The 13,131-nt window shown below is 40.0% G+C and overlaps 1 protein-coding gene and 1 long non-coding RNA gene across 2 annotated transcripts in view; one reads left to right on the forward strand and one right to left on the reverse strand.

Moving 5' to 3' along the window:
- LOC121689359 (C-type lectin galactose-binding isoform-like) overlaps positions 1–13,131 on the reverse strand; it is a 34,792-nt gene that overhangs the window by 4,870 nt on the left and 16,791 nt on the right. Inside the window, exons 2-3 of the mRNA XM_042069093.1 lie at positions 5,655–5,753; positions 5,222–5,315 (exon numbers count right to left, since the gene is read on the reverse strand). Coding sequence (XP_041925027.1) covers positions 5,222–5,315; positions 5,655–5,723 — 163 coding nt within the window. The 5' untranslated portion in view covers positions 5,724–5,753. The remainder of the gene's footprint in view (positions 1–5,221; positions 5,316–5,654; positions 5,754–13,131) is intronic.
- LOC121689363 lies at positions 9,139–10,307 on the forward strand. The gene is made up of 2 exons (XR_006024763.1): positions 9,139–9,334; positions 10,202–10,307. It is a non-coding gene; the product is annotated as an uncharacterized LOC121689363 (long non-coding RNA).

Raw genomic sequence — 13,131 nt, forward strand, 5'->3', positions numbered from 1 at the left:
AACAGCTTGTGCTGGCCAATCTAATCGGAGGAGCACTGGGCAGGGAGTGCCAGCACTCCATTGGTATGTTGACCGCTCACTGAGGCTCCTGCCAAGCTGACACACACACACACACACACACACACGCATCGACCTCCTTCCAAGTTGTGCAGCACACTTAGGGCTAGCGTGTAGGGAGCGGTTAGGTTTTGTTCATGTTTGTGTTTTATGTGTTGTATTTTGTAGAGGTCATTCATTTAGTTAACCCTTAGACAATTTACAGTAATATACAACACATAAGAAACGCTTAATAAGCTAAGTGCATGTTGAACAGATAAGCCTTTAGACCCCTCTTGAAAGACCCAAAACTATCACAGGAACGGAGAGCACTGAACTAATTCTACTAACAAGGAACCATTGAGGAAGAGTCTTGAATTTGACCTAGCATTTATGACTGGTCGACACATCAGAAGACCACAGTGGGGGGTTAGGGATCTTGATCACTGAATTAGGGAGCAGATCCAGTCAGTGTCCTATAGGCCAAAGTGAGAGATTTAAATTCTGGCCACTATAGGGAGCCAGTGGAGAGTAACTAGGAGAGTGTGTCCTCTTTGGCTGATTTATGACCAAACGTGCTGCAGCATTCTAAAACAGTTGTAACAATCTTACTATATACTGTAACCAGGTAGGCCAGCTAACAGTGAATTACAATAGTCCATCTTGGAGATAGCCATGGCCTGTACAAGAAGTTGTGTGTTAATGCAGGCACACTGCATTAAAACCAGACCTGTTTAAGTAAAGAAAATAATTGTATGGGTTCAGGAAAACCTCTATTTAGCATTGTCAATGCTAAATAGTGTAAACCATGCAAAGGTCAAAATTGTATTGAGGGGCCGTTTATACGAGGATGATTGCGAAGGAAGACGACAAAATATTTTATCATAAGTGCCTTTCGTTTACACAGCGACCCCGCCATCGGGGCTTGAAGACGCAAAAATCTGAAGACTCCTTCCAGAGTGTAGAGTTTTGAAGACGACCCGGGTTGCATCTCCGTCTAAACAGCTAAACCAAAGATCCTTGATTACCTCTCTGGCTAAACTGTCAAATTAGAATGTCTGCGCGTGACGTACCGGGGTTCTATCACACCACCACCCAGCGGTCTAGAATGCATATCCAATCGAATATCACACACTCTTGCGTCTTCATATAAACAAAGATTTTCCCCTGAAAATGCTCGTCTAAACACGAATAAAAAAATGAAGACGAGACGCCACTTCAGCGTCTTCTCTTTTCATCGTCACCGTATAAACGTAGCCTTAGACATGATATATAAATACCACCGTCTGATCTGGACCTGAGCTTGTTTAAAATGGACTACGGTAATGTGGAAAAAGGTCCTATGGTTAGACCAATCAAAATTTGCAATTTGTTTTGGAAATTATGGACTCACCTGGGCTACAGAGGACAGGGCCTATCCAAGTATCTAACCTATCCAACTTATTTTAGCGCTCAGTTCTAAACCCAACATCTATGACGGTGTGGAGGTACATAAGTTCATACAACATGGGCGTCTTGCACTTCTGGCAAGGCGCAATCAATTCTAAATGATGTACTATATACAGGTTTTGAGCAAAGTATACTCCCATCCAGGCAATGTATTTGATGTATTTGATCACACACTATATGTGTCCAACCAACCACAGGAGATTTAAAATCTGACTGATCAAAAGCAGCCGAGACAGCACATTACGGCAATCTGCACACTTCACAGCGTAAACTTATGGAACCCCGTTTCCACCACTTGAAATAAAAATAAATTGCCAGATACAAAGTCAAAATTATGAGATACTATGTCATATATTTTATGTATTTTAATTATTGTATGTCATACACATTGAGACCAAAGCAAATTCCTTGTATGTGAAAACCTACTTGGCAATAAACCTGATTCTGATTCTGATACTAAGTCATAATTATAAGATACTAAGTCATAATTATGAGATATAAAGTCATAATTATGAAAAATAAAGTCGTAATTTTGAGAAATAAAGTTGAAATTTTGAGATTATTATAGCGATGTGGCCTTTCCCTACTCTGTTGCTTGCTTTGAGCCAGGCTTGTAACAGACATCACCTCCATGGGTGGTTTCTTTTAGGTTATGCTTCTGTACGGTCCACAGAGGTTATGCTTCTGTACGGTCGATAGAGGCTATGCTTCTGTACGGTCGATAGAGGCTTTTAGGAAGAAGCCTCTGTCTACCGTACAGAAGCATAGCCTAAAAGCCTCTGGTTGTTTTTATATGGTTGTTTTTATCTGCTGTTGGTACACAGAGGTACATAATACCGCCTTGTGCAAATCATCTGTGCTATTGCCATTCACCGTGAATGGTTTCCGCATGACCGGAAGTAGCGATCCGTCTTAACGTAGCAAAACGGAAGAGACGCCATTTTTAGATGAGATAGGCTAATTGCTGAGGGAGAACTTTCAAACAAGCAGTTTGTTGGTCGGAGACACCACATTGTCAGCAAATGCAGCATCTAAACCTTGTTGACAGCTGCTCTCATGGCATTTACACAACTGTTACACATAGTTTGTTTGGCAGAGTTATTTATTTTGTCCACTCTGAGGCAGGGAAATGTAGAGAAAAGGGTATAGTAGGTGAAGTGAGGGGTAGCGAGTGGGAGTAGCAATAGGCAACCATAGACCTAACAGATCTTTAATCCTTGATTGGCCCACGTAATGTAACAAGTGCTGTTTTTGCCAGTATTGGCTATTTTTTGCACTGTCCTGCACAACTATAAAAATAAAGGGTAAGGCTATTTGTACTCCTGGTACAATTAGCAGTGTACTGTATGCTATTCGTACCCTGGTGCAATTAGAAGTGAATTCTATTCGTACCCCGGTGAACACAGCAATGTGTCCTATTAGTACCCTGTCTGGTAAAAATATCAATGTATGCTATTCGTACCCCGGTGTACACAGCAATGTGTTCTATTAATACCCTGTCTGGTACAAATATCAGTGTATGCTATTTGCACCCCTGTGCATTTATTCTAGCATATTGATCACACAATGTAATAATAATAAAAAAAAACAAGCAACATGTTTTTTGTTGTTACGTAACAGGGTGTGAATTGCTCAGCTGTGTAATAGACACTTTAAATAAGGTCCCATGCTGTTTGCATCAATTTATAGTTAGAAGTGAATGATATTCGTACCCTGGTGTATATAGTACTGTATGCTATTTACACGCTGCTGCATGAACTAGCTAATTGTTGCAATCAAAACTTCTGTTTGAGAACCGATTTCTTGTTCAAATTGTGCGCCTTCTCTCCAGAGACGTTGGTACACATACACACTCACTCTGCCAAAATGCATCACACAGGAATCAAACCCCTGTCTCCCATGTGCTAACCCATGTCTGTGCCCACTGTACTATCTTCTTCCACAAGCAAATGGTGTTTGCAGGTAAACTTATAGTTTATAGGCCTGAACGTCATATTCACGAAATTTCTGTTAACTAACAAACTGACGGTTGTATCTATTCACTGAACCAAGATTATGAAAATAAAAAACAACTTTTCAATCTAAAACTTAATCTGAACAGATGTTAGTGCCGAAATCTTTCAGAATTCTTCACATTCTGCTGACGAAAAAACGAATGTCCGCCATGTTTATTGTGCAACGTCTTTTTGTTGTTATGTCACAGGGTGTGAATAGTTCAGCTGTGGCCAAGGCTATTCGTACCAGGGGTGTAAATAGACACTCCGAAAAAGAAAAAAAACTAAAACTAAAAACATGGAAAGTAACTTTTGGGCGTGACTTTATCGCCGTCACGCCCAGCTTTGCGGTGCGGGGTGTGTCTCTCCTCCTGACTTGGCCCTGCAGCATGGGTGATCTTGCTTGTATTATCTACTGATGCTGTTCTCTGTGCCGCCTCTAGGTGGAGCTGTCACGCTTGGTGGGCTGATGGGAGTGTGTTTAAATCACTAGTCCGCTCACTCGCTCACTCTGCTGCTCCGGCCTGACGCTGAAAGGCTGGCTGCAGCATCCGCTCCCTTCCCTCTTACCTTTCTGCCTTACACTTACACATGCTGATAGCAAAGACCAGTGTTTCTCAAAGTGTGGTCCGGGGACCACTGGTGGTCAGCAAGCTATCCCAAGTGGTCCACGAGCAGACGTGGTAAAATATAGTATAATATAGATGAGCTGTTTGCAATATTGAACCAACTTGTATGTAAATCCAAACAGTTCTGCAACACTGTCTATGTAAGATATGCCAGTTTAAATTATATAATAAGCAAAGTGCAAAGACGATAAACAAGGTGGTTCAGTGAGTAGGCCTATTGTGTAGGCTAATATACTGTTGAAGTAGGCCTAATCTTTATTTTTAGCTAGGTGGTCCGTGCATTTCTTTTTATTGGTTAGTAAGTTAAGTGGTCCTTCGTCTGAAAAAGTTTGAGAAACACTGGCATAGACAGCAAAATAAATGGACAGAGCCACACCATAGACTTCCATAGAGACAAGTGAAGTCAATTTGAACCCCTTTTCTGGGTGAACCCTTATTGTTAACCCTTATTGTGCTGTGCACCTTTTGGTGGGTGATTTGTTACGACGTAGTGCCAATCCAACGAAAAATCGCTTAATTGTTTGTTTCCCCTCTGCTTTCCTAAATAGTTTACCCATGGACTCTCCCTTAGACTGCCTTCCGTTACTTATCCAGAAAATATTAGATTAGATTAGATTAGCTTCAACTTTATTGTCATTGTGCAGAGTACAAGTAACAAAAACAACAAAATGCTGTTTGCATCTAACCAGTAGTGTGAAAAAGCAGAAAGGAGCAATGTGATATCTTAAAGTGTTCAGGCACTGTGCCTGAATTCAGGCATGGGCTGGGTTGTTTAGAATTGAAAATGGGCAATATGCCTACAGGCCTATATGACATCTTGATAACTTCAGGCACAGACATTTTCTTTGCTTAGTTTGTTGGTTGTCACCGGTTATGCAGAGCTAGAGTTCAGTGGGGTGCCAACCGCAGGGAATATATATGGTTATTTAGCTCATGTGTAACTGAAAATTTTAGCATTGGTTTTCAAAAAATGTTTATTACGGTTGGAGCATGCATTTGTGCCCACCTCTGCGCACACTGTACTTATCTTTCTTTCTCTAACACACACACACACACACACACACACACACACACACACACAGGCTAAGACACACAGGTACAATTCTGCCTCACCTGAGAGGAAAAGGAGGGTAACCACAGCAGTCGCCATCACAGACTGGAACGGTTTATCACACTGCAATGCCAAAGCCAGTAGTGTTCTCAGTGCCTGCAAGCCATGAGAGGAAATTGATAAGAATGAAAATTAATAAACCTGAATATTTTATATCATATATGATGATACAATAGCCTACTGTGAAAACACTGCCATGCAAACAGCATTTTCTGATTGCCTTAACTCGAATAAGGTCATAGTTGGAAAAAGCAATATGTGAATTAAGGTCAATATTTGGATTATTGTTGTGCATGTAAACATAGTCATTGAATTGAGCACCGTCATATAGTCAATAGCTTTAAAGAATGTTTGCTTCAAATCTATATATCATGCCTCTCAAAATGTAAAAAAACAGAGAAAATAAAATGGAGGCTGTATTCCCAGAAAATACCACTCTGTTGCTCTCACCTCTAGTTTTTGCAGGTTCTTATTATAGTTGCCCTTCAAAGCTGGTTTTCTCATGTAAAAGAATGTAGCATCATGTACTTGTATCTACACATAAGTATAATTATACTTTTTTGATCCCGTGAGGGAAATTTGGTCTCTGCATTTAACCCAATCGGTGAATTAGTGAAACACAAACAGCACACAGTGAACACACAGTGAGGTGAAGCACACACTAATCCCGGCGCAGTGAGCTGCCTGCTTCAACGGCGGCGCTCGGGGAGCAGTGAGGGGTTAGGTGCCTTGCTCAAGGGCACTTCAGCCGTGGCCTACTGCTAACCAGTAGGCCACGGCTGCCCTTACACATAAGACACAATGAGCACCAGGTGATGAAATGGCATCAGTTATAAAGAACATGGGTAAAAAAATGGCATGAGTCCCCTCCCTCCGCATTAATTGGATATGACACACGCACAAACACACACACACACAAGTGCGGGCGCACACACACAAACACACATACACACACTTACATACACATGTCTTTGGCCTATGGTAACACTGGAGTCTGACATAAAAACAAAAAAAGAGGATTCAGTCATCAGGACTCAGTGTCCTTGGTGCATTGTCATTTCCATCTTTGCTGACCATTTGTGCCAGGGCAAAAACACAGTGAAAATATAAATGTATTTTTTTGTGGTAAAGTTCATCTGTTATGATAATGAAGCTATTTGCAATGAATTACTGGTAATACACATCTGGTCACTCTGCACAGGCACACATGCACGCATATCGCCTGGAGTCTGACATAGAAACAAAAAAGACGTGAATAAGAATGATCCAAAACTCTTGTCCTCTGTTCCTCTGAGAGAGTGTCCTTGACTGCATTGTCATTTTCATGACCACTTTGTTTACTTACATGCAAAAGGGGTCCATGTAAATGATCCTATGAACAGCCTTTGTTGTCAGGTCTCGCACTTGCTTATCTCTTTCATCAGAATCTGTAGAAATGACGTGAATCGCCACCACAAAAACTGAAATAGCAAATGTTGCGAAATACAACATTTGTGTCACTGATAAAAATTTTGGCCACATATATACTTTTACAGAGTCAGTGTGAAATCTGCCACAATTGACTGCACTGTTACGTCAGCTGTAGTAAGGGGAAATGCAGAACTGGCACACACACATAAGACCAGTGGAGATACAGTCGTGGCCAAACGTTTTGGCAGTGATGCAAACTTTGTATTTCATAAACACAATGAAATGCATGATTTTAAGCACGTCTACCCTCAATTTATAGCAATCAGTCAGCTCTTATAATTCAGTCAGAATGGTAATGATTTCATCTGAATTTGACTTATTCGCACTTCCTCTGTGCTGACGATATTGTAATTAGCTGACCATTTGTACAAGGATCAAAAATATATATTTGATACGCGATATGCATCTGATCACTCTGCACAGACAATAAATATGGCCTAAGATGACACTGGTCTTGATATGGAAACAAAAAAGAGGGGATGAAAAAAACATGCAAAACTCTTTTGTACTCAGTACCACTGAGAGAGCAGGCCTTTGGCTATTTAATGTCCTTAGCTGCCCTTGTCATTTTCATGAGATATTTGTTTCATAACATGTAAAATGGGTTAATGTAAATGGTGTTGTGGACAGATTTTGTTGTCAGGTCTCGCACTTGCTTATCTCTTTACCGTGATTAGAATTTAGAAACACTAGCTGCTTTCAGACCTACGTGTAAGTTTGCATGCTCTGTGGATGTCAAGTGGTTGTAACCTGACTCTCAGGTTAAAGTTGGTTGGGCCGTATATCTGAACAACATAACTGGCCATTTGGAATTCCGAACTTAGCCGGTTGTTACTACTCCCCTGCTAGTAGGCCTATTTCCGACGGATATTATGTAAATGAGATTGTCTCTGAAGGAAGCAAAGAACATGCTGTTCGTGTGCGTGTTCAACCACGTTCAATCTCATGTTAATGTGCGTCGGTATTGTTCACACATATGACCGCATAATATCAGCATGTTAGCATCATATCTGAATCACCTCATTGCCAAAACATTTGATAGATCAATAGACTTAATGTAAACCTAATTCCCCTTTCACCTCAAGGCTTCGAGCAGGGTTTAACACTGGTTGTCTAATTTTGCTTCTTTTCAACCAATCTTTCCAACTCGATTTGCATGGATCAGAGTCCGACCCAGGTTGCTATGACCTTGTTTATTGTTTAGGCCTAATATTGTATTGCTAATTGTTGCTCCTCTTACAAGTTGTGACCCTCATCCTATCTGAATTAGGCTTATCTAAATTATAGCGAACATTACTATGTACCAATGATGATTAAAGGAGAAATCAAGCACATAGATCTCTATTTCTTGATGTCACCGAGTACTGTCAGTACAAAAAGAAAAAAAAGAAAAAAAAAATATTTTACCTAGTTTGAGTTCAGAGATAGTGAGCGGAGCAGCAGAGCGCAGGCGAGCGAGGAGAGGAGCGGATGGAATTTTGTTGGAGCGGGGAGCACTTTTTAAAAGGTCCCAAAGCATGAAAATGTCACTTGAGGTTTTTTAACATTAATACGAGTTAAATGGCCCAATCTGGAATCTTCCCCGTATGTCGTCATACGGGAAAAGGTTACCTCCCCTTTGTCTGCTTTGCCCGTCCAGAGAATTTGGCCCACCCGTGAGAAAATAAGGTACGACCTATGGCTATGACCAAATGTGCGAGCGACATATTGTTTTTTTTTTCTTTGAGAGACATTATGGCTTGCAAACGAGCGAAGCATGGCAGTTGCTCAGTGTTTGGATGTACAAATGAACACAAAAGTATTCCTTCTTAAATATAAATATGGCGGGACCAAGCCACTATTACTGGAATTTGGAACCTATTTAGTTTCCTCAAGCAATCTACTGGGTTCCCCACAACAGGTCAGTCAAATGAATGAATGGAGCAAGAGATGCAGGCTTCCTCAAACACATAATTTTATTAAGTACACAGACAGGTAAAAAAAACAGTTTAGTTAAAAGGAACACATAATCAGTATGACAGCAGCGAATGAGCCTCCAGAGGCGAAAGCGCAGCAGTGCAATATGGGTCCTCACAAGTTGGTTCTTTACAGCACGTACAGCACCCGTACAAAGGCAACGACACCCAGATCTACACCCAGACCCCGTTAATGGGCCTCACCTATACGGTGACCCATGACCCGAAGGTCTGCAGGTGAGGAGGCACTCCTGGTCGTTCTAGGCTCAACACCTGCATTAGATGCACCACCAGTGCTATTAAAAACCTGAGCATTACCAGCAGTATTAGAGCTAGCAGCAGTATTAGCCTGCTGCACACTCTAAAAAATGCTGGGTTATTTTTTCAACCCAAACGCTGGGTTGAGGCTGTTGGGTCATTTTGTTTGGTTGTTTTTACTCATATTGGGTCATTTCTGTAACCCAAGCTGGGTTGATAGTTTATCACTGCTGGGTTGATAGTTTAGGGCTGTGCTGCCTCCTGTCCCCACCTGATGGAGTACACTACCCAGCACCAGGGTGACTTCAACACAGCTGCATAGTTACTTGAAGGTTGAGAAAAAAAATCGTCAGGCAGGCAGGCAGGCATATTCTTTCAACCGTCAAGTCCAGCAGCTGTCAAAATGCAATGGAAATCGGGTGATTTCGGAAGGTATGTATCTGCTTTTATTTATTTTTATCCAGACGGATTTTAAAAGTTCACCCAGAGACATACCCTTCGTGATATCAAGGAATATTCTGCTTTCCATTTCGTTCAGCTTCAAGCAGGTTAGCAGGTGTCATTCCAGCTAATATTAGCTACTGTTAATGTTAAATCTACTAAAGTACAGACTTATAAAAACATAGTTCTGTATTGACTGGGTAGGAACTGCTGAACAGAAACAAAACGAACTTTTACAACGAACTACAATTAGCATACCCTGGGGATCAATAAAGTATCTATCTATCTATCTATCTATCTATCTATCTATACCAGCAGCTGGTAGGTAACGTTAGCAGACTTTATGCTAATTAAATATGCTTCGTGGCTAATGTTTGTCAACTAGCTAACACAGTCGAAGTAGTCTCTTCACAACACGTAACTTACGATAATAATCATGCCAAACAACATGTTATTAAATCATTCAGGGTAGCCTCATATTATAGCCATGTAACCTACTGGGTGGTTCTTGGTGGTAACATTAACTTGGATTCACTAATTGAATAATGTGTTAACATTAGCTAGCTAACGTTAGCACTGCTGAACTTATGTTTGTCAGCCTAATGTTAGGCTAATGGTAATGTTAGTGTTATCAAGATCTGACATAAACGCACGTTTTGTAGGCTATTACCGGTATTATGTTTAAAACAACTCCATAATATTAGGTAGTCATGGTTTCCGAGTGTGCTGCACTAATAATTTGTCTCCTGGTGGATTTCTGTGTCTGTAAATATAATTCACTGGTTCATGCAAGTCTTGACATAAAGTGCTGTAGCTAACAGTGATTCAAATGCACTCTTTTTTTTCTATGATTGACAGGGCTAACCCCCAAAACGGACTTTGGAATCTGCCTGCCTTCATGGAAGTGTCACAAGCATTTTATACTAGGCAATCTATTCAAAAATAAAGAAAACTATCAAATGAATAATTGTGTCGACCTGTTTTATTTCATTGCATGGCTTTTGATGGCCATTTGATAGACTGTTTATACCATGCCTAAAGCTGTTAACAGAAGGTGTGACTTTCAAGTAAGTAAATACAAACTTTGAGTTATTGAAAGTTTGTAACAGCAGAGTATTTTAAAAATCAACCAGTAGTTTTGGGGGATTTGGTTACATAACCCAAACATTACGTAACTTTAACTAAACAGTTGTGTCAACATAACCCAACATATTGGTTAAATTTCAACCCAGTTGTTGGGTTAAATTTAGTAACCCAATTTGCTTGGTTAAGATAACCCAATGCTGTGTTGGACCCCATTTTACTCAGCGGCTGGGTTGAAAACAACCCAGTTTGGGTTGTTTTCAACCCAGCATTTTTTAGAGTGCAGTTATGCAATCTGCGTCCTCAGAAGCTGTATCTGCTGACGAAGTTCCTCCAGTTCTCCCTCCATATTCAACAGTCTGAACTGGATGTACTTACACAGATAAAGTTACTCACTGCTGGACCAGTCTGCAATATCTTACTTCTGCTGCTTTGCTGCTGGAAACCATCTGCACATCTTGACGAACTTCCCCAAAAGACAGCCAGACTACACTTCTGCCACAAACGTGGGCTGCAGTCCCTGTTCAAGCCCACAACACTGCTGCTTTTAAAAGGCATGTGTGTTTCTGAATAATTATCAAACACCTGATTGATAATTCGGTGCCCCACCCCCCATTTTTGTCTCAATTTGGTCTTGCCCTATCACATAAATATGTTGGCATATGTTGGCATAACATGAGGGATAGGTGTATTTCTTTACAAAAGAATAAATAGGTAATGATGGGTTGAAAAGAGTTAATAATAGACCAGACATGATTGAATGGGGACCATATATAAGAAAATGAAAACATATCCACATCAGTCCCTGTCAACAAATGTTTTTCATAGGTCAGGATTATTGGGCTCTAAAACAGATCAACATAACAGTATAAGATACTGTAAAAGATTCAGTTTGCACATTTAGATATCCAACAAATTTAGGTCTGCACTTGTTTCCTTTGCTTGCTATAAAGGCATGACTATTGTCTATAGTGGCAACTGGGTGATTAGCTGGATGACGGCCTTCGATGTGTCCTGTTATACGGAATTAACCCTATAGGTGTTCAGAGAGTGCAGAGCTAAACCTCAAAAGACGTAGCCGACCTTTGGTAAGGGTTCAAATCCAAACATATTTCGGATTTCTAAAATGTATTTATTTTGATCAGTTTAATACAAAAACACAGTAAAAACAAAACCTAACCAATTAAAACGAAAAAAATGTTTGTGCTTGTATTTTATGATACAGGTTATGTTGCTGACATGGACCTCATTTTTGAGGAAGTCTTTGTAAACCCTACGTCATACACCGATGCGCTGTTGGTCATTCCTGTCCTAGAGGACCTATAAGCGCAGTATGAGAAGCTGGACAAGGAGGAGGTCATTGCCATCTTTGTGGTTCAAATGGGGGACAGTTTAAAGCCTACATAGTGGCCTTCCTCATCAGGAAACTCTGAGACGATGCGCAGGACTAAGCTGGAATAATGACCCAGATTCTGCGTCCCAGGGGGCCCCAGCACCAGCTCACAGGAGAGATACCTGAAACGACTGAATAATTGATTCTGATATTTAGTCTTACAGATATTTATCATTCTGATATTTAGTCTGGCAGAGATTTAGCCTTCTAAATATCACTCTAAATAACAGCAAATAACTCTGATTCTGATATTTAGTCTTGCAGATACATCATTGGTTTGTGTTATTGTTATGTAAACAAATATTCCTATGCTCCATTTATCATCTTCAATGCTTGTTTTGTAACAATTTTCATTTTTTCCCCTCTGATAAATAATATAAATAAATAAATCTTGACACTGTCTACATTATTGAATTAAAATTAAGCACAAGATTTGTTGATGGAATAAACAGTCAAGACTCAAGACAAGACTTTATTTATTATTTTATAAACTTCTGTAACAAAGCACAACTTACTGGTGTATTTCTTTCAAATGTAGAGGACCATAATCGGCTCTGTATATTTGGTCGGCATTCGATAGTCTTCTAACCTAATTAGAATTACAAATGGTATGTGTCATTTTTAAGCACAATTAGTTATCAAATGAAGAGACAAAGTAGTTTCCAATTTAGTGGTGAGAATGCTACCTGAAGCAAATATTCTCAGCTTCTATGGTGGGCATGGTAGCACATTTTCCACATTGGCACCTATCCAAAAAATATAAGTAGAATGGCAGAGGTCTGATTAAGTGGTGCTGGTTAATGTCATGCATAAGCTATATATATATATATATATATATATATATATATAAATAATGTAAATAGAATATGGGTTATATAATATATATGTATATAATAATGTAAATAGAATATGGGTTATGTGAAACATGACTTCAATAAACGTGGACATGATGGAGAACTTTGTCATTAAAAAATGTGTAAGCAAGCTGGTCAAGGCCACACCCCCACCCTCCACCTTGCCCCGCCTCTCAGCTCCTCATTAGCGTTTAAAGCTACAGACATAAATGGCAAGTCCTAAGGAAAGCTCATTGTGGGACTGGCTCAAAGTGGCTGTAATTCTGCACCAAGGCTGAATTTCGGGAAAAGATACTTCAGATACTATGTCAGGAGACCACTAAGGCCTATATAAAAGCAAAAAAAAGTTAAAAAATAAATAAATAATAAAAAAGTAAAAGTAAACAAAAAAGTGGCATGTGATGGGACCTTTAATTTAGAAGCTGGAGCGGTGGCTCTGTTCCGCTCCACCGCTCCAA

Source organism: Alosa sapidissima, chromosome 18, assembly GCF_018492685.1.
Source record: "Alosa sapidissima isolate fAloSap1 chromosome 18, fAloSap1.pri, whole genome shotgun sequence".
Taxonomy (NCBI): Eukaryota; Metazoa; Chordata; class Actinopteri; order Clupeiformes; family Clupeidae; genus Alosa; species Alosa sapidissima.